Raw genomic sequence first — 22,363 nt, forward strand, 5'->3', positions numbered from 1 at the left:
GTTAATGATGGTGTGAATACCCTCACTGGCATTCATCCGCAGCCTGTGCTGCTTGTATTACACTCTTCAGAAGAGCAAACGATGCGCTTCCTGTGGTTAGCAGAAGCAAAATGTTTTTGGGGGAATTAGCAGATTTAAATTAGAATTCTGCTTACTGGCACAACAGATTAATGCACGAATTATTCATCTCAGGAATCACAGGTTTAAGTCTACTTCGCATGTAGGCCTGAACCAAGTACCTTGGAAGCTAAGAGGAGTATCGCTGTGCATTTCAGTAAGAGAGGCTGTAGAAGTCCTTCCTTCAGCAGACAAGAAGTCCAGCGGAGAAACTAGACTGAAGCAGCTCATTTGTATTTGTATACTCACGGGTATTTCAGAAGCTCACTTCGCTGTCTCTTTATTCATAATTACCTGTAGTCTTCCCCACTATTTAAACACATTGGGTTTAGATTTTATTTCGTAGCAACCATGTGAAACCCAAGACTATATTGCTTAATAAGCCTTTTGAACTTCTAAGTTCTACCATATTCTAGAACGGTCCTGTGTTATATATTTTAAATATACTCCAGTAAAATTAAAATATACTCCTCCTCATGCTGTCTACTTGCCTCAAAGGAACAGAAGGTGGGTAGGAGATCAGCCGCCCTTTGCAGCATCTCTTGAAGTCAGCGGAAAGATTCCTATAGGAGTTGATTTGATTCTAAATAACCGGCCAGCCGTAGCGGAACAGAAACTCCAAGCCTTCAGACCGTCTCCGAGATTAAGGTTTTTTGTATCGATTTCTAATCATCAAGGACTACATCATCAGCCATTGAAACCTGGAGTAGCATCACCGCAGTCAGTGAAGCAATGCTTCATTGGTGTACCAAATGAAGATCTAGCCTGTGACAAAAGACGCATCTCCTCAGGGACTACATACTATTTAGGCATTGCTGATGATGTGCTTCAGTAGAATTGTCTGTTTTAGCAGCGAGTTCACAGATGCATGTGAAAATACTGGTGAAATTTTTATTAGCTACTAAAAAGCTAATGATGCTCTGAATTTCTTATACACAAATGAGTAAGGCTCTTTTAAAAAAAGAAACTTACGTTTGAAACAAGATTATCATGACTCCCAAAATGAAAATGAACTGCGAGTCATACTGCACCTCCAATAATATAAATGCTAACAGAAACATTACTAGACTAATGCGTATATGTTAATACCACAGTAGTGCTCCTATAAAGCCGTAACAGCCTTTAATAGGCTCAGCTTTATTTTACCCATAATTTGTTTTGTTCCACATCACATTGAAGAAGCCTGAACCTAAAAGCCTCCTAACTCCAGCCGAAGGGAGCAGGTGATTCTCACGTGAGAAGTGGTATCCCGAATGAGGGCCCACCCCTGCGCCTTAGACAGCTGTGATGTTTTTCTAAACAACAATGTGCAAAGTGAACATAAAGGAAATTGTATGGCAATACCCTGAATTATTGAAAGGCTAGCTGTGCAGAACAAACATAATTAAAGGGTCTCATTATCTTCTAAATAATCATTGTAAATAATGCTTTAGATAATTACTTCATTAGTTCTCAAAACACTGGCTTTTATTCTCCTCTGAGATTCCATCCACTAACTCTACTCTGAATAAATTGCCAAAAGGGAAAATCAAAAGCAGAGCAAGCATGTGAGCTGGAAATGCAACGTGTACTTATTGTATAAACTCATTTAAAACCAGGATGTTTTGAAATTTTTTTTGCAAATTTTCAGAAGGTTAAAAGCGGTTTGGTTTTTTTTAATGTATGTATTTTTTTCTTCAGATTGCTTTTTGATGCAGTTAGATGCATTTGCTAGCAGCTATATTTATCCATTTAAAGATGGTTGACAGCAGCGCGGGTAGAACCAAGATTAGTCTGTATCATGGATGACTCTCCTTCTTAACTAAACATACATATTGCCATTTTTCTTCACTACAAATACAATGAGGTAGGTTCAATAATAGAAGAGACTATGCCTCTCAAAGCAACAGCCTAAACAAAAGGAAAGCCGAAGACCAAGAGAAGAAATGGGCAGAAAATGTAAGACCTGCGATTAGATGGCTCCGTAGCTAAGGAAGTCTGCATGTGGAAAAGCGAGTATCTTTTTTCAACAGCAATCTGCGAGTACTGCCAGTAATCAAAGCAGCGGCATGAAAAAGTGGCAAATATTTTCCTGGTCAGGTCCCCAACAATCTGTAGCACTGCAGAAGGCTGATACTAACGAGCCATGGTATTTTAAAAGGCCTTTGCCAAAAGTCCGTTAAAGAAATTAAGCGGCAAGAGGAAAACGGTAGGTCTGCAGAGCAAGTTAGCAATCATCCAATCCTTTAGACAGAAAAGGCACGGCGGACAGATCAGCAACCTTTGAAACTGAGAAAAGAGAATTAAATTTTCACAAAGGTGCTTACTGAAATTTTGAAAAGGGAGATCAGCAGCAACCACAAAGTCTAGAGAGAACTGAGACCCGTCTTGCAGAGATGCGTACTTTTTTTTTTTGTCTCTTTTTTTTTTTTAATTAACTTGTGCTGGTGTTAGAAGCAAGCAGCAAGTTTTAGGGCACTTAAGTTCCTCTTCAAAGAGGCAACCTGGAGATACTGAAGTTATTTAAGTTAATGGACATTATATAGACATTATTTGAGGCTAGAAAGCTAACATTAAATAAATACGCATGACCAAATTGATGATATGTGCCCTCGTACAATGCTGTGGTGTATAAAGATTGAAGTGATAAGCATTAAATAGATTGTATTACTGCAAAATTCAGAAGGCTATCCTAAAGATGTTGCTAGGCCTAAATCAATCACCACCAAAAAGACTAGAAAAAGTGCATCCCAGAAACTGGTTTCCAAACAATAGAGTAATTGGTGATTTGGGTTTTTTTGGGGTTTTTTTGGGGTGGGGGGTGTCTAAGTGAATAGGATAGGGGAAAGGGATCTTACTTCTTTCTCCAGTCCTTCAATCACTGTCAGAAGCTGCGTACTGCTAGTTAGGCTACGTGGGGAAAAAAAAAAAAACCTCAAATCCAATGAAGCATTCTTCCACACTGCCCGCTTTTTCCGCGATGTCAGCGTTTACAAGCAGTTCCCACACGGTGGCGAATTCCGGGTTGAACAGTAACCCGGCAAGAGTCCGTCCCCGCGGGAGGCCCGCAAACGTTGAGCTGTTTTCCTGCCGTTTCCAGTCCTCTTTCTTTCCCGCTTTATTACACTCTCGACCACCTAATAAGAGACCGTGGTACTCCTGGAGTGAATGCGTAAGACATCAATGTTGTGAACTTAGAAGTCTTTGTTAAACCATATTCTAATGATTATGGTTTAAAACTAAAAATATAATGCTATTTCAGGTAGAACGAGAGGATTTGACTGCCAACTCCCCGTTGGCTTCTTTGTGACGTAAAACTGCTTCAACCGAAGTTGTCTGCCTGCAGATGCATCTTCATGTCGTACCTTCAGCGGTCAGCACGTCACAGCTTGACCTGTAACACACCGGGACGACTGGCCTCTTTTCCCCCCCCTTGTGTTTAGGTTATCACAAAACTCGGATGCTTCAGTCTGAGAGCTTGAGCTTCGCTTAGATTTACACCAACAATAAACTAAATCTGTAAGCAAGTGAGGCTACCACTCTAATAAAGGTGCATGTATAACAAACTGATACTGAATGCAAATTGTTCTGAATTTTCACTCACCTGGGTGCAAACCGGTCCTTTCTTTTGAACATAAGCAACCCAGTTCGTTTCCATGCCAATAGGAGGCATTAGCCCATGACAAAATGAGCTAAGCAGAATTAACCTTATCCAGTATATATGGATTTAAACCTTGAAAGTGTTTCCTTGCATCCCGCACCTAGGTAGAAGACTTAATCTGTTCATTTTTTGAAGATCTGACCTAGGTAGTTCACATTAGTAAACTAAATTAAAAAAAAAACAACAAACCATCATCAACGCTGACTAATATTGCCTTCATTAGTTTGTACCTGTTTCTTGTTGATCTTTCCCACGCATTTTTCAGTGACTAAACTTTTCATTCAGAATTAATAAAAAAACCCCCAAACAACCCTTGTACAAAGGTTTGGGTTTTTTTTGTGTTTGTGGGGTTTTTTGTTTGTTTTGTAAATAAAATGACTATCATAGTAAGGTCATGTCTTGCTTCAGCAGATTTCAAAGGTCCTACAATATTTGCTGTAAATGTAGAAGATACAGGGCTTCCTCCTTAGGTTTCAACCCCTCTCCCTCACAACTTCCAGTTCTTCTCACCGACAGAGATCTGCAGGATCTGTCAGCTGACCACTGCCCCACATGGCTGCAGCAGGGGTGGTTCCGTGATGCTCCTGTGCCGCTGCCTGCGGCGCTTTAGGAGAAAAGGTAGTTAGAAAAGTAAGATGCAACAGTAGGCGTCAACCCAAGCAGGCCTGCTGTAGTACCCAACGTAGCTTCAAGAGTACCATTCTCCAAACTACTCCCCTACTCACCCAAAGTTTACCCTTTAACATAAAGCTCCCGGATAAGTCAGAGCAATGAGGCAAGAGACCTGCCTCTGTCAAGGCAGCTGTTGGGAATGAGAGGTTTTTTTTTCAAGCTTGAAGTTGCTTTTGCGGAGGGTACTGTAGCTTAATTGCTCACACTAAATACAGTCCAGGTATCGGATCCTTTCCCTAGACTCGGGTCCAGATTGCTAGCTGTGCTCAAATCAGAAATCCCAGGGAACGGCCTGGAAGAGTAAAACTGGAATTAATTGTGTTTTCTGAGAGCGTTTCTATCCAGCTGAAATTTACAGCATTAAATATACAAGGTTGTGAGCGAGCTCTAACTGAAATGGTTTTGTCTACCCCATTGCCAGCATTCAAAGGATTTGTTTTCCACTTCCCCCGATATAAAACCTAGCGATAAATTAAAAACAAGACAGGGTTTAGTCATACTTTTAAAGGGTAGCACCTTTCATGACCAGCAGCCTGCTGTTTTGGAACAGTGGCCGAACACAAGCCGACCTGCCAAGTCAGTCGATCTTCCAGCCAATGCACAGCATCTACATTGTGGCCAAATTCCTGGAGGTGCGTGTGAAGAGCACTACTGGAAAACCCCCGTGAAAAGCTCTGCAGAGGGAAATGCTGATTAAGATGATTAAACCAATCGCATAGAATGGTTCAGAAGAGGAACCATGAAGCGAAACAGCATTCTTCCAGACCACCGAATGAACCGGGCTAATAGTAAAGGCTTTTGTCACTTCTGAATGCATCACTGACGGAGGATTACAACTAATGAGCGAAAAAACTCCCTCCCGCATCCCTGTGTTCCCGCAGGATGGGCATCTCTTACGCCCAGGCTCCTTCAGATGCTGGAGTGCGAGGCTGCAACGGCAGTCGCTCTTCTTCTGTGGGAATCCTTTGTCACTTTTAACGAGGGACCAAATTTAGGCCTCATTTACAGCAGTGGATGTAACTCATGACTGCAAAGGGGTGTACATGGTCCAAAGTTTTAAGATCAAAAGAACAAAATGTGCAGAAAATTGAAGTGTCAATACTTGTTCTTTCAGTTCAACTTTCTTCCCTGAATCATTCCTCACATCTATAAAGTGCAAGCAATGTTTTCCACAACAGCATTATGAATTTCTGTAGAGCACTTTGAAACCTGAGATTTTAAAGCTGTCCTCACCAATTTGGACACTTAACCATGCTCTAGATAAGAACTAGGCAATCCAACACTGCCAGATAGCTCCCGGGGAAAAAAAAAAAAAAAAAAAAAAAAAAAAATATCACAGCTGTAGCAGAGTTACTCACAGATCTTACAAAATCTTACAGGTAATTTTCCTTCCTCTGGGTAAAATAATCTCCAAATACAGACGCCTCTTACAAATAAAAAGTTCATGAAGTTTTACTGTCTAGGAAGGTGGCAAAACATAAATCTCATTTAAAACTTTCAACAATAACAGTAAACACATAGCATGAACTTCTAAAAGGTTCCTAGGAGTATTTCTTTTAGTACTCTTTCATGCACACACCAAAGGCAAAGACAGGCTTGTAAGCTGGGGCGGCCACCCGCGTACACACACTGTGCTCTGCCACACAGAGCCTGTGTGATCTTGGACACGTCATTTCTGACTCGGACGAGCTCGGACCCAATCTTCCAATTCTACAGGTCAGCAGAACAGCTCTGCAATGGCTCTGGTGAGCGTTTGATTCTGCAGTGACCCACAGATGGGAGCCAAGTAAAGCCTTCAACAGGCTTTCAAATAGCTGCAATTCCTTCACTTCCACTTAGCGGTAGCTGACTGGGCGAAGGCGTATTTCGGGTAGCATGAAACTACTCACAGTGAGGGAACCGCTGTCTGGTTATCTGTTGTGCAATATCATAGCCAGTCACCCCCGCCCCTTGTCTAAAGCTCATCTGTTTTACATTTAGTCGAGTGTGCCCTTCAAAATAACCATTTCTATCCTCCAGTTAACAGAAATTTGTTCCACAAACGCGCCAAGGAAGAAAATTCTTCTCAAGGCCAGATTCTCTTACGAAGTTTTAGACTAGCAAAATGTTATTTTGTTTGATGGACTTCCTATAGAAAAACAATTCTATTAATCTAGAGAATATTAACGAGATACTGTTCCACTATACGAAGAGTCAGAAAAAAAGTAGCTTTTTTTTTTTTTAAAATAAATTCATGTTTACATTTAAAAGATTCAGTTAATCAAAATCAAAGGTGTTTCATTCTGTGATGTAGAACAGTATGAGAATCTGGTCTGATCTCACCCATGACGCTGCTTTGAGTAATTCCCTGATTCTATGATATATCGATGTTCACCGTAAGCTCATGTCACAACTCCGGAAAGGAGGAAGCTTACAAAAGAGCCAAAGATTTCTTTACAACAAGCTGTCAATTTTATTACACACGCATTCATTCTTGTATGCCTTCTCGTCTATAAGCCTCCACATCTCACTTCAGAAATTTGAGACATAATTCCCTTATCAGACTGACCCAATGTTAGAAACACTGATGAAGATCATACGATGGCAGACTCCAGAAGTAAAAACCTCGTAACTACAGAAAGTTAAGAGTTCTGTGCAACACTACCAAATAACCTCGTCAAGTATGTATTGAACTTGCCTCTCCATTTTCTGTAAGATGACATAAAAGGACTGGAAAGTGAGCTGTTTATGTATAAACGGCACCTCTGCCGAGTCCGCATTCGTTCGGACATATTCTCGAAGCCGAGCTGCGCTCTCTGTTAATGTTGTCCAGCTCCATTTACTTTCAACTGACAGTAACTGGCACGGGCTGACCCAACAGTCTCATGTTCTCTCTGAAGTATGGATATAGGAAATGTAATTTTGTATGCAAAGTAATTCTTGTTTTCTTCCCGACCCACAAAGTCTGCTATATACGGTTAGCTATTTGTATCATAACTTAGCCATTTTCTAAGCACTCTTTACTCTTGAACATAAAAATCCTCCTTTGCCCCTACTTGCAGTAAAATGGATTCTGATGCAGCCAATAAAAGCAATCATTCTTTACAATGCATAAACGCGATTATTTTGTAATTACTTACCATTTCTATGTATTTCCCTTCGTAAAAACCTTTATTCCGGAAGTACTTTCGTTCTTCAGAACCTAGTTACAAGTGCTTACAAAATGCTCTTTTTATTCCAAAACGCCGATTCGTAACTGCTTTACGACTGGCAGAGAGACTTGGCACGTTTGACAGAGGTAGCTGGAAGAGGCTGCAAATGGCGCGACGCAGCCGAGCAGCCCATTACTGTACGTGACAGAAAAGACTGAGCGGGTTCACAGGTGCAGAGGCTGACCCACTGACTGCAGCCTGAGGAAGAACGCCGCGGTTATTTTCAGAAGCTGCATGCAAGCCACATGAACGCATCAAATCAAATTTAATGTTAGGTAACCTAAGTCTTTAACCCCCCCCATTCTCTCCTCAAAAAACCCCAAACATTCCACATCCAAACTGTTCTCTCAAAACTACACTAAGCTCAATTGTTCAAAAGTGGTTTTTTTTTTTAAATATCATCATTTTTATACAGAAAAACATCCTTCCTCACAGGCAGCAGTTCCCCCATTTCCCTTTGTCTTTTAAATTTTATTTATCAGGCTTGTATTCATCAAAACTCACATAGTGCTATGCTGAACAAATCCTGCGCCGCCTAGAAATGTCTGTTCTGTGTTTTACACTGCCGAGCAAAGAAGCAGAACAAAGACCGATTAACTTCTGAAAGAGCTTCAGTTCATTCTATTGAATTCACCCATGTTCAGATTTGGTGCTTTTCCCACAGGTGGTATGGCACCGCTGTGAGCAGCAGCAGAGCCACCCGCGCTTAGAAATAACCTGAGCATCCTGGTTGTACAGACCTTTGTAAGAACAGCCACTTAACCTTTTCCCTACGCTACGATTTTACTCTCTTGGTTTGCCTTTATGGACAAGTTTGCCTTATTAATTGCCAAGTTCAACATTCCCACTCCTATCCAATTTTCCCAATACCACAAAGAAATATCGAACCAAGCGTAACTGCTCAATTACCTTACAGTCAGTCGTTAAGTTGGCCAATTCCCAACTTCTAAGTGCTCTGGTATTAGCGCTGCATGCGTATCCCCATTGGTGTTAGACTGTTACAAAAGTTATAATGACAATTTATTTCTGTACGAAGATAGCGCTGACTCGAATGACAGCAAATGAAGCCTTGGGCATTCTTTCCTCCAAATTCCTCCAAAAAACGCCCCCCCACAAGCTCAGCACAACCAACCTCTCCCCTTATACAGTACCATGCTGACACTTGTATCGCATTTGCCAGAGCGCCGACCACCTGAAAGGCTCACGTACCTCAGTTCGTGATGCAGGGGGGAGGAAGATGAGGGAAAAGAGGCACCAGGAGACGAGCACCAGTCCCCGCGCTGCCCAGTGGGGGTGGCAGCTGTTCCCCCCCCACCTCCCACCCCCGGCAGCCGCCCCGGCTGTCGGCCCCGAGCAGGCTGCTTGCTCCTCTTCACCACAGCTGCTGGAGATGAGCAGGCAGGCGAGAGGCAGGAGGACACAGAAAGGAGCGAGGTTACCAGGAGAAGACAGGCACAGCATCGCCGCTCGGGTAACACCGCTCAATGCCGCGCCCGCAAAAACCCGTCAGAGCGGCAACCTGAACGAAGTTTGAACATCAGCACAGGGGGACTGGCTCCAGTTACCACCTGTACATCAGAACCCTCAATCTATTCCAGAACTTCCAGTTCCGGGGTAGGCAGGTAACAGGAAGTTATTGTAATTCTGCACCGTGAAAGATGCACTTTTATGGGGAGTTTGAGAATACATGAATAGCTTTATTCAAATAAGTAATTCCCACATTTTTCAAGTTTAACATTAAAGCAAAATTCCACGGGAATAGTTTAAATTAATAAACCCCATTAGTGTCTTCATAATTATCTCTACACCTACTCTGATCATCTCTACACCTTCTTTGGTAAAAAGTTTCAGGAAATACACTACCTTTACTTAAGACCTAGGTGTCGGTTGCTTGACATTCGTCATTGCAAAAACATACCAGCCTTATTCCAACACGGACTGGAAATATGCACAAGGGTCACAACATCATCATGGATATGAAACCAGCCACAGGATACTTGCTTAGATAAATTTATTAGTGCATAGGTTAGAGATTTACTCCCCTCCAATATTAAGAGAACAAAGAGGTTCATGTGAAGAACAAGTTTTGTTTTGTTTTAAAACAAACTCATTGAGGCAGCTATACAACAAGTAAAAAGTACGGAGTGGCCTATTCAAATTTCTGGTCTTGATGGGCAAATTATTGCATTATAAATAAAAAAATTCAACATGACAGGATTTTGGGGCTCATTTTAGGTAACCAGCTGTTAAACAGCAGAACTGGTTTTTTCCCCCCAATTTAATTTGTTTATCTGTATAAATAATATTTACTGATAAAAATCTAGAAAACTATAGAATAAAAATATATTTTACCTAGAACGAGCACTAAGGCAACCAATCTTTCCTTACTTTGCATGTAAACTTCCTCACAAACATCGGTGAGTGTTCTGGACGTAGAGGTAAAGAAATTTGTTCACTAATGAAGCCGAAGCTTTTCAAGCGGCTTCTTTATGGCCGACTTGCAACAAGGCCAATAGTAATATTTTTTTTCTTTTTTAAACATGTTTGACATCTGAATAGCTCCAGCACATTCACAGTGTATTTGGGCAGCAAAGCAGGAATATTCATACATACAACACAAATTGTAAACTTTGCTGAATTTCATTAAGTCAGACTGAATTATAGTTTACTGAGTCACTCTGAGATCAGACACTTTCAACAGAACGTAAGTTTAAGGATTCTAACCTTTTAGGAGCGAGTTATTGCAGTTAACATCATAGTTCTATATTTGGAAACACTGACAAGTGTAGTTTTAGACTGTTTAAAAAGGCACACGTTATACTTTCCTCTAATTGTCTTACAGTGTAAATATATCTACATATCTACATGGGTATCCTTAAACAACCAGAAGTCAAAAATTCAAGTTACAAATATTTTACACACAAAATACAAAAATAACCTGTAACATTAAATGCAGTTATTTGGTTACATTTGAAGTCTTTCAAGCTTTCAAGTCTTGCAAGCTAGCATTACAATAGGTATGTATACACTAAAACACTTCATATATGTTCTAGAACACACACATTTCGTAACAAATCAGTGTCTTAGTTTGTATTATGTTTCAGACTTTCCTGAGGGAGTTTATCCCTATGTGCTATATTCACACATTAGCAAGCATCTGAGTAAGAAACGTTGACTTGGCTTTATAGAGGAAAAAGTGTGATTTTTGTCATATTCGTATGAACAATAAGGCTAAACTGATCCATCAGTTTCCTTTGCACAAGGATTATTTGTAAAATTATCTGCTCAAGTTCAAATTTGGTGTGCTTCGTTACTGCATTCTTTTACCAGAAATGTTGCAACTAACTTTTTATTATAAAGGCAAAGAAATATTTAAAGCAATTAACCTTAGTCACATTGAAAGAAAAAAATAAAAACCCTGGAAAGTGGAAAAAAGCCTTTTTTTTTTTCTCTTCTCAAGTGTAACGCAATAGGCAGACAGTTAAATAAGTAGTCTTTTCAGGATAAAGTATTTTAGCACTTGTTGGAGAAAAGATTTTTAGGTATAAATCTGAGATAGGTTAAAGTGACTAAATAATTAACACACAGAGACAAGGCTACACCTCACAAAAACGTTCACAAGAGCGCTAACAAAAGCAGCACTGGTAAGGTACTAAAGTTCATGATTAGAATTGTATTAGCGATAGGAAAAAAGCCAAACAGTCAAACTCAATAGTCTCTCAACTCCCTATTTAAACTGTTGTAACACTGAGATATGAAAAAAGCCCTAAGTTATTTTAGTTCAAAACAATTAAGAGCAAGTTTCCGTCTTACAAATGTATAGTTTATGATGAAGAGCCATACGTATCCTAATACATTCTGATCTTCATTTATGAGTAAACATTAAGAGCGATTTTGTTTTCATTTTTAACCATTAGTGATAGGTCATCATCATGGAACAGTGTAAGGCATCTTTTGTTAAAAAAGGTTTGGTTTTACTGAAGATGTATTTTGGAGTTTCTGAAGGTTCGTAACTCTTGGAATGTGCTTGCTATGATAGTGTTGTTGCTAGGATAATTCCAAGTATCAGAAGCAATACAGTTACACATATAATTATGAACACCAATTTCTGCAAAAAAGAGAGAAAAGTTGAGATTGAAATACCGTGTCAGATACAGAACTGTTTATATACATGCATAGCCACAGAAAATTAGTAATGCTGATACCTAATCCGAGTGTTTGGATTTTCTTTCTAAAGAATACTTACTGCTATGATTTCCTGTTGTTAGTCTTTCTTTTCTAACATACATGTAACCACAGTTACAAGATAGAGCTATCTGTGTAACGCTGCTGTATTTTGTTTCACAGAATAATTGTTATTACTCATACCCAACTTCTGTAAATATCATTACGTATAGAAACAGATGCAATAGTGAACATTTACTTATTGAGGTCAAGTCTAAATACAGTAACATTGCTTACTGCCACCCTCCTTGGATAAATATTTGTAGTCTGCTCAAACCTTTACAATTGCACACTTAGTGGAATCCAATAAAACATCAGTAAAAACATTGTGTAGGTAATAGCTCAGAAGAGCTGCAAGGGGGAAGGGGGAAAAAAAAAAAAAGAGAGTTGGGTTCTATGTAAATGCATCCCAAGTCATACTTGGCATTAGGTCAGGTATTTGTGACTATAAGCGGTGATACCGTGAATCCTGTTATCTGCCCATAAACCAAAGCTGAGCAGAAACTGTAACATCAAAACTAAAAACTGTGATATTAAAAGAGTGTTAGTACAGAAAACTGAATTCCTGATTAGCTGTCTGACATGACATCCCGCTCATAGCACTTCCTACGTAGTTTGAAGATACTACATGTAAAAAGCTGAGTTTCTACCGGACTCAGAAGAGTTAACTGCCATTTTCTACTTAGCCTGGCTAGGTGTTACCTTGACAAGAAATGGTAGATTAGTACAGCAAAAGTCTGAAGATTGAGAGAATTCTCAAATTTACGTCCTAAAATTCCAGTTGGGATCTTTGCAGACTTCCTTTTCCAAATACATTGTTATTTCCCACTGTTTCATTTAGTCTAGTATTAATAAACAGCTTCGAAATAAGAAATTTTAGGATGTTCTGCAAGGCATAATAGCCACCTTCATGGTTGTAGACTTCTACTTTTATGAAAGCTCTACTTAAAACCATAGAAAACCCCATTTGATAAAGTTCCAAGTGTAACTAGCGTTCCATATGTTAGTGCAGATTGTTTGCTGATGTGAACTTTCAGTATAAAGGAAATTTCAAAGGACTGCGAGACAATAATTGGATTTTTTGCTCTCATTTCCTTCTGTGTTTACAAGTCTTACATGGCGACTGCACTCTGTAAATTTAGCAGCTTACCACTAGATGTCAGTTTTCAACATGCACATGCATAGCACTTTTATAGTAAGCAGAGATAGAGAAGATCCACCGATGCATCCCAAGCCTACCCCCCCAGTACTAACCGTACAGATATTAAGGGTTAGTAGAACAATACAAGTTACCAGAGCAAAACAAGAGCAAAATTAGTTGATTAGTTACTTACTGCCACACTGGCAGGAAGCCATGCATGCTGAGGTTATCCAGGCATCATGGAACACCAACAGACAAACCAATAATTAGACCAATTATGGCAATCAACACCAATGACACAATGATAATTATCCACATTTTCTGTCAAAAAACAAGGTATTATTATTTTAATATTAAGCACATTACGACTTACATTTATTTTCAATTTTTAAAATAGTCAGGTTTTAGATCCACACTTGTTTTTATTAAAGCCTGCAGTATTCTCAAATTGAGGTAAGTTTATCTGTATACTCTTGCATACATAAGAATAAACATTTTTAAACAGTGTTTACAGGTAAACTAGTGTGAATAATACCTATATAGTTATCAAAGATGAGAAAACTACCATTTACAAATACATTAAGTGGGCTCTTTTGACATTTAAATATTGTTTTTAAATGTAACAGGCATGTTATTTATATGTAGATATCTGTCTATCTATCTACATTATTCTCTCAAATCCAACTCGCCATAAACATCCTCACAAAATTGCACAGCCTCTCAAAAGGGCAAATTATGTCAGAGGAACACTTCATTCACTCTGCAATCATACAGTTACAAAATATAAAAATAAATTACTTAGTAGTTTAATTTCAGAATACATTCTTTGGCTTTGTGCTGCTTTTGGCTGGGACAGAGTTAATTTTCTTCCCAGTAGCTAGTGGGGGGCTGTGTTTTGGATTTGTGCTGGAAACAATGTTGATAACACAGGGATGTTTCAGTTATTGCTGAGCAGTGCTGACACAGAGTCAAGGCCTTTTCTGCCTCTCACCCCACCCCACCAGCGAGCAGGCTGGGGAGGCACAAGAAGTTGGGAGGGGACACGGCCGGGACAGCTGACCCCAACTGACCCAAGGGATATCCCACACCACGTGACGTCATGTTCAGCATATAAAGCTGGGGGAAGAAGAAGGAAGGGGGGGACGTTCGGAGCGATGGCGTTTGTCTTCCCAAGTCACCGTTACGCGTGATGGAGCCCTGCTTTCCTGGGGATGGCTGAACACCTGCCTGCCCAGGGGAAGGAGTGAATGAATTCCTTGTTTTGCTTTGCTTGGTGCATGGCTTTTGCTTTACCTATTAAACTGTCTTTATCTCAACCCATGAGTTTTGTCACTTTTACCCCTCTGATTCTCTTCCCATCCCACCGGGGGCGGGGGGGGGAGTGAGCGAGCAGCTGCGTGGGGCTTCATTGCCAGCTGGGGTTAAACCACAACAGTCAGCCAAAATCCAACCCCCCCCCCGCTGGGGGGGGGGGAGGGAGTGAGCGAGCGGCTGGGTGGGGCTTAGCTGCCGGCTGGGGTTAAACCACGACAGGCTTTCTGGTGGGAAGAAAGGTGTTGAAACACAAAACACAAGTTTCCATGCCAATGGAGAATGCCTGAACGTTACTTTGAACTCAATTCCTCCACAAACTGAGTGTCATGGTTTAACGCCACACCCTTGCCAGCGGGAAGATCTGCCTAATCTAGTACTTTTTACAAGAGTGAGAAAGTTGTTATCTGTGAAAAGAATAATTAACAGATGGAATTCTAGAAAGTGTAAGCCTGCTTCAGCAAAACCACTGATTTCATTTTTTCTGTTAACATGTGACATATATTCATATATATATCATAACATATTAATTCTTCTTTTGGGCTTTTTATACTCTGTAACGACAGCTTTTTTAAGTGGAAAATTGTGAACATAGCCTTAGCTGTGCACAAATTGCTTATCCGTTTTTGTAGTACAAGAAGTTTCTGTCCTCTACTGGTAATATCAATTTTTAATATTAACTGTAACAAATTAATTCACATGGGAAATGTTGTGATTTCTTCTGGATTACAGGGGTTTTTTTTGTTTGTTCGTAGAATCCTTTGGTAAATCTTCCTCTGTCATATACTAATTTATAACAACGTTTTCTAATCTAATTTTAAGTATCACAACTACAAAAAAGTAAAATGCATATATTAATTCTACCTTGAAGGACTGAATACAACAACAACAACAACAATCAACTAAAATTGAAGGTCGCTTCATACTGTGCTAAGTTAACACACTGACTAGCACAATTACAGAAAGACAGCATACCCTTCGTGCTTTACTTTTATATTTAACTGCCTTTTTTGTCTCTTCTTTTGCATGTTCCACGTAATCTGATGCATTCATCACGTTCTTTTCTATGTTGTTGATCATTTCGCCCTTAAAATGAAATTTTTAAGAAAAAATTTTATTATTGGAATCCATGGATCCTTGTTTAATGAACCTAAGAGAAGAAAGGCTATAGAACATCAGCGATTACTTTAAACAAGTGAATAATGTGCATATTAGTGGCTGACATTTTTTCTGCTTTGATGTGTAAAGGAAAAAGGGAATGAGAAGCAAGGGCTCAAAGTTCTAACCAAACAAGGCACGTTCATGGGCAGGGCAGACATATTTCTCCCTTTTGCAGGAAAAAATACTGAACACCTGAAAACATGCCTTTCAATGTGAGGTATGTTTTAACAGCCAAAACTAAAACTGACATACTAAAGAGATCAGAAATCCCTGACGTGCCTGGAAGTGGGAAAGGACATTGACTATTTTGACACAAGGTTCAACAGTTATCTAAGAAAACGCACACATATAATAGCAACTTCAAAAGTTCCTCAAAACTGAGGGTTTAGAATGTCAGTACATAACAAATTCAAATTAATTATGATGAATGAAATTCGGTAATGAAATGGAGGATTGGTGAAAAATTACAGTCTATTACCTGTGTTTCTGTCCATCAGAAGAAATAATCAGCAGCAGTAAACAGCAAAGCATTAAAGAATGATGCACAAGTAACTTTTGTTCATTTCTAATTCAAAAGAAAACTGCTACCAATTTGCCTTGGCTATATATTTAATATCAAAGCAACACAAGACTTCTAGAACAAAACCCAATTAAAAAAAATAATAGTCCTTTTCAGGAAAGTTTCTCTCCTGAACATTATTCTTTTCACTCCCTGCATAAGTCAAAGAATTTTAAGAACAGAAGTTAAAAATATTTTTGTTAGATAATTGGTATGTAAAGACTACAAATAGAACAAATTTACGTACATGTCAAGACAAAGCTTATGAATGTAAGAGATGACTTGAATGACTTGTCAATCCCTTTACATTCATGTTAGTTATAACAGTAATCATACCTTTGTATTAAGTGCAAGTTGCATACATCCTTGCTAACGCACATTTTATTCTACCACAGTAGCCCTTTACCATGTCTGTGAGAATCCTAAATTACCAAGACATTAGCCAACATTCCAGGAGAGTTGTTCGTTCTTAAACATGCACAAAATGTTCAAGCATATTGCAATATAAGCATGCTGAAGAAAATATTAAGTATACCAACTGAAAAGAAAGTCTATGCTTAGTTATTCATAGCATATACTACGAGTACATCTAGATTATACGTTTGTTTAAAAACAGAAAACCTTTAGTGATTAACTTTCATCTATTTTATCAGTCAAAAAACACTTTAAGTCTGTATTATCTGAATATAAGCAATTGTTTCTGCATATTTCAAAGAGGAAGACTGGGGAAAAAAATCCCACTTACGTAAATGTGTTTGAATTGGTTCATTTACCTGAGTCTCAACAAACATTGCCATGTCCATAAACATTTCATGTAGTTCCCGTATGCTAGATTCCAGTTTCATAATATCCTTGTGACGTGACTCAATTTCATTCAGAGCTTGCCTAGTTATTTGAGAGTCTGATATAATCTTTGGGAGAACAAGAAAAGATACAGACATAAATAAGTATGTGCTGACACACTTCTAAATAGCAGAAGCAGCAGAGTAGAAGAGAGACGTAACTGGACCAGAAATACATACATCGGAAGTGAAAATTGAAGGATTACCACTCTCTAACATTTCTTCCAGTTCCTCATCAGTGGTGGTCTTTCCAGCTAGAATAAAAACAACAGTACTTCACATAACATCACTTACTTGTTATTGAACATAAAAATTTTACCATACCAGAAGGATGACAATTCAAAGAAAATTCTTGTATTGAGCATTTGTCAGGATAAAACAATGTAGTGTTTAGCCATTACCAAATGCCATTTTGCATATGAAAAGACCAGAAAATATCAAGTAATAGTCAGAAAACAAATGTAGATTCAAAGCTACAATGATGAATTCCTGGTTGATGGGGGTTTTTTTGTTGTTTGTTTTGGGGTTTTTTTGGTCAAATTGAAGAGTTTGATCAGAAACATTTACAATGTACATATGAACCTCGTTAAGTGGAGTGTTCTTCAGAAGGAAGAACTTGAGATACAGGGTATTTACATAACATTCAATATTTACCTATTCAATCACGTCACATTGGCACCTAATTTACTTGCTCCCCACCACTGTGTGGGCAGTAAAATCTTTATGTAAATTTAATTTTCCCAACACAGGATTACATTCATAGTCCACACAGAGAAGATGATTGCCCATAGCATACCTTCACTTCTACTTTTCATAATACATCTAACAATTGTAGTTTATTATTGCATGTTTAACCAAACTGAATCCTATTGATCACACTGGCATGACAAATGCAAGTGTTACAAGTTACACATCACATTCAAGTGATTTGTATTGTACAGTTTTAAAAATTACATATCAAATCCCTGTTCTTCCCATGTAAAATAAGTTCAATATCTGTAATAACTTATATAATTCTGTCCTATCAGATGAAAGTTAGTTTGAATATTACTTTCTGATGTTAATACCCAAGAAAGCCGCAAAACCTGCTTTATGCTTTAAAATTTTTAGCGCTGAGGAAAAGCTGAAGGCTCTAATTGGGTCATAACAACATTAACTTAAAAGAACCGTGTCCTCAGGTATTAGGGTCCCTCCTCTCAAATGTATAGGTAAAGAAGAATTTAACTTGCCCGATAAACTTTACCGAAATGCTGAATTGAGCCATTAGCATGAGCGGCTAATGACAAATTTGAGAAGCACATGAAAAGCGAAGTCGTCTTATAATTTGCCAACTTTTTTGTTTGCATTTCCTGTTTCAGCAATATATGTATTTACTTCTACAGGAGATATTCCAAAAGGCTAATTTTAGGTACAAGACGTTACGGATTTTTTCCGACACCTTCTGAGGTAGATGCTGTAGTTCAGAGAAGAGTCAGGTACCTTTCTGAATACTCCTTGTAATAATCAATGATGAAATAAGTCAAATGTGAGTCAGTCAAGAAATGATTAGAGTACATGTAACGGCAGCACTGATTTTATGTCAGCTGAATTTAGCAAATGTTCTTATTGACAAAAATAGAATAGCATAAAAAAAGATGTTCCTGTTTAGCATGTTAATTTTAGAATGGTTTTTAATAACACTTACTGTCTTCAGAACACAGCTTTTCTCAATGTTTCGTTTAAAGTTGCAACATTGGAAATAAGTAAAACAAAGGAAAAAGATATCTTCTTTAATAATTTTCAACAAAAAAGAAATGATTTAGTGAGTTTTCTCTATTTTCTTTACAGCTGTTCTGAAAAGTAGCATCAAAGAGTTTATGCCGTATGTTAGAATTGTTTCTTTTCCCTCACATGCTTCAAGAAGATGTCCGAGACATATGATGCTTTGTACCATCTTTAAGCAGTAAGAAACAAGGGAGGTACTAACAACACAATTCATCTTTTTTAAGAAAGTGTATTCAGGCCACTTACTTATCTCTAATTGTCTCTGTATCCGACCTTTGCTGCGTTCTCGAAAAAGAGTTTGGGTCTCGTTGTATTCCGTCATGACCTCCACAAACTTGTGAGCTAATACAGAGTGCTGTTTTTTGAGGATTTAAAAATGTGGAACAAAAACGTTTATTTTTTTTTTGATACAGCAAATACTACTGCACAACAACTGAGTGTTATTTACATTCCAACAAAACAGAACATGAAGTTCTGAAACTATTTCAGAAAAGTGAAACTCATTCTCCAATTTACTAGAATCCTTTTATTTTCTTTAAACTTATTAAGTAATCATACCTGTGTTTTTCTTATCCTGAGGTCCGCTGATGTCCGATTAGCATTTTCACCCTGATCAAAACTTTGTTCAATAGCTAAGAACAATACAAGAACATTATGAGTCAACGTTCAGTATAACTATTTAATAGTGTAGCTCAGTTACTTTGTAAATACTAGTAATTATTACTTTTTTTCATGTACAAGCTCCCCACAGATATGTTTAACATTTCAGGGGGAGGAGGATTGGCCGAGAGAGAGATATATAAAAAAAATAATTTCAATAATTGATACAGATCTTAAAACACAGTAACTACTTCAGTAGGAATTGCATACAATTTATGCATACATAATACAGCTTTTAAAGTTTAGAAGTTCAGCTGCAATGCATTAAGTTTGTAACACTGCTACCATCCTGAATCATTACAAGAGACAGTAGTTTTATTTCTCCTCACAACTTACCCTTTAACCTGGCTCGGATTTTATTAGCAATCTTCTTTATTTCCTCATTTAATTCTTCAAGTTCTTCCTTTGTTCCTTAAAAAAAAAAAAAAAATTTTTTTTTTTTTAGAACTGTTGATGATTGATAATACTAAGCCAGCAACCATCTACAACTCTACCTTGCTTGTATTCAGTACAACCATGCACTTATTATGCTCCTAAGTACTTTAAATATGATTTTTGTAACAGCATACTATCAGATTCCTGCTTCTTATGACAGGCCCTTACACTTGGCAAATGTTATTACCGACTAAACCAGGTGATAAAATATTCCACGTTTTTTGTTAACGTAACACTTCCAGGGTAATATTCCTTTGCTGGTTAAAATGAAAGTTCACTGAAGTCTACCAAGTGAAAATACAGATTTATCTCACATTTTTTTAGTTCTGTTGTTTATTACGGACTCACTGCTTTTGCCCTTATTAACATAACTGTACCATGCACTACCTATATTTTTTGAAGAATACTATACAGAGTATTCATGAAGAACTTCGCTAGATCTCTGTTATTGGGTTTACTGAAGACACTAGATTCACAAGAGCAAACATTACTTACAAGCAATGTCATGTTCCTACACAGTTCTGATGCATTAATGAGCACAATTTTTAGCACAAACACAAGCTGATAAGTGATCTGAGACCACAGATTTTAAACATTCAGATGAACCCTTATTAAACCTGAGATTCATTGACTGTATATGATTAAGACAAAAAGCAGCCTGCAAAATCATTTAAGAATACAAACATATGCCCATCCATAAACAAAGAAAACAGGGGGAAAAGAAAAACTAATATCCAAAGTTCGGTTTTCATCAACAAAAAGATAAGTGTAAAGCTAGTGTTGCAACACTGCACAAAAATCTCTCAGCATCTTTTCTTCCATTTTCTTTAAACGGTGCCCACAAACCCCGGCATGCCTTGAATTAAGAAGTGTTGAGAACAGAGAAGGTTCCGTGTTTCTGGGCAAGTTCCCTAAACTTTCGAGTTCTCTGTTCAGAAAGCACATCTTCCCTTTCAGCTTTGGGGTTACAGTCTCTAAAAATAGGGCTCCAGCATGGAACTCTTACTACCACTGAAGCAGCTGGCTGTAGTGTTAGATGGGACCTTGCCCTTACTGAAGAATAAAGAGAAGATGATGGGTCTACTGTGTGAGCTTCAGCTGACAACTTCAACATTTTCACAAATTAAAAGAAATGCAAGCAGCCTCTAAGTTTCTGAAGACACAATCAATTTCAAGATACTGTATTAAACGAGTTTTGGTCTAGCAAAGGTTTGGATGATGCAACAAATATTCTGAAAATGTACTTATTCAAATGAGACTTAGAAAAGGTAAAAATAAGCAAATGAAAATATAAATTCAATATTAAATATGGGAATATTTAAATAAATAAATGGTGTTACATTTTGCATTCTGAACACCTGAAATTCTATTCCTATAGGTAGCTAAAACAAACAAAAATATTTATTTCAGAATACCTAGCCACACATATCTGAAATCTAAAAAAAAGCGATACTCACTTCCTTCAGGATTTGGTGCTGACAGGATAATGCTGTGCTGCTTCTTCACTTCTTCCACATTTTGTGCTATTTTTGCTATATTATTTCTAAGTTCCTCAACCTAGAGGAAGAGAAATATGGCAATGAAAACATTATAGTAATTCAGGGCAATAAAAATCAAAGTATTTCACTGCAACATTTGTAACTATCTGACAGAAATCCCAGCAGAAATGCTGACATTTAAACAGCTTGCACTTTTTTTTTTGTAAGAAAAAATGGTATTCTTAATAGCAAATACGTTCTATATGGCCAAAAACTTAAGCGATACTATTCTTAATAAAAAAGATCTTAAAATTCTATAAGCAAATTCCTTGTTGACGGGGAGTCAAAAACACTTCTATGCAGTAAAGACAGAAAATACCCTGAAATAAACAAGCAAAAGCATTACCAACATCTGATTTGGCATACCATTACAAACCTTATTGGGGGGTGTGTGTGTAGATGAATTGTAAACCTAATTACAGAAATTAAAAGGCACGGAAAGAAAACTGTAAGGCTTTAATACATGGTGAAAACTGTAACTTTACCTGTTGGAAAAAATCATCCATAAAATGGTCTTTTTCAACAATAACTGTCTCCCCATCTTCATTTCCTTTACACTATAAAAGACAACAAAACAAATCTATGAAGTAAAACTCAGGATACTGTTCTGAAATGACGACGACTTCTTCCACATTGCTACTGCACACATGCTTTTGTCAACAGTCTGCAAAGTCAAAGAAGTAAGTTTTCCTCTTCCGAGGACTGTAATCTAAAAACAAATAAGCAGAGAGGTCAAAGAAAGTCACCTGACTACCATGAAGTTGTGAATGCTAAGGCATGTACTTTCTCCATAAACAATTTCAGGACAGAACCAGTCTGTAAGTGATGCCACAGTTTTCATTACCTGTCATAAAAATTATGAAAATACAATTTGGCATGTAAGTGTTCTCTCACAGCATAAAGATACTTCCCCAGTGAGTCCCACATGAACTGAAAAGAATACTCGGTTTATTGAGACAGTAAATCAAACCCTCTCGAAGAAATACTAAGAGGGGTGCTGATGACTGACTTATTACGTCACAAGCCAAACGTCTAACGAAGGTTAGAACAACAAGCTATCAACGTCTGCTAGCTTTGCCCTTGGGTGTTTTCAAGGCTGCCATTCCAC

At 38.0% G+C, this 22,363-nt stretch overlaps 1 protein-coding gene across 2 annotated transcripts; it reads right to left on the reverse strand.

Annotated features, from left to right (window-relative positions):
• Positions 1-9,615: 9,615 nt before the first annotated feature.
• Positions 9,616-21,808, reverse strand: STX2 (syntaxin 2). Of its 2 annotated transcripts, XM_009320952.1 has the most exons (10): positions 21,741-21,808; positions 21,175-21,274; positions 19,619-19,693; positions 19,181-19,254; positions 18,869-18,977; positions 17,039-17,112; positions 16,790-16,927; positions 15,272-15,382; positions 13,179-13,306; positions 11,655-11,728 (listed from the first exon to the last, which is right to left on the reverse strand). In XM_009320952.1, exons 1-9 carry the CDS (start codon positions 21,759-21,761, stop codon positions 13,223-13,225), a joined length of 786 nt encoding a protein of 261 aa, XP_009319227.1. In that variant the 5' UTR covers positions 21,762-21,808; the 3' UTR covers positions 11,655-11,728; positions 13,179-13,222. The 2 variants fall into 2 exon arrangements, with proteins under 2 accessions (XP_009319226.1, XP_009319227.1); XM_009320951.1 differs by lacking the exon at positions 13,179-13,306 and having other exon boundaries at positions 9,616-11,728.
• Positions 21,809-22,363: the final 555 nt, after the last annotated feature.

Source organism: Pygoscelis adeliae, unplaced genomic scaffold (assembly GCF_000699105.1).
Source record: "Pygoscelis adeliae isolate BGI_AS28 unplaced genomic scaffold, ASM69910v1 Scaffold353, whole genome shotgun sequence".
NCBI classification, from domain to species: domain Eukaryota; kingdom Metazoa; phylum Chordata; class Aves; order Sphenisciformes; family Spheniscidae; genus Pygoscelis; species Pygoscelis adeliae.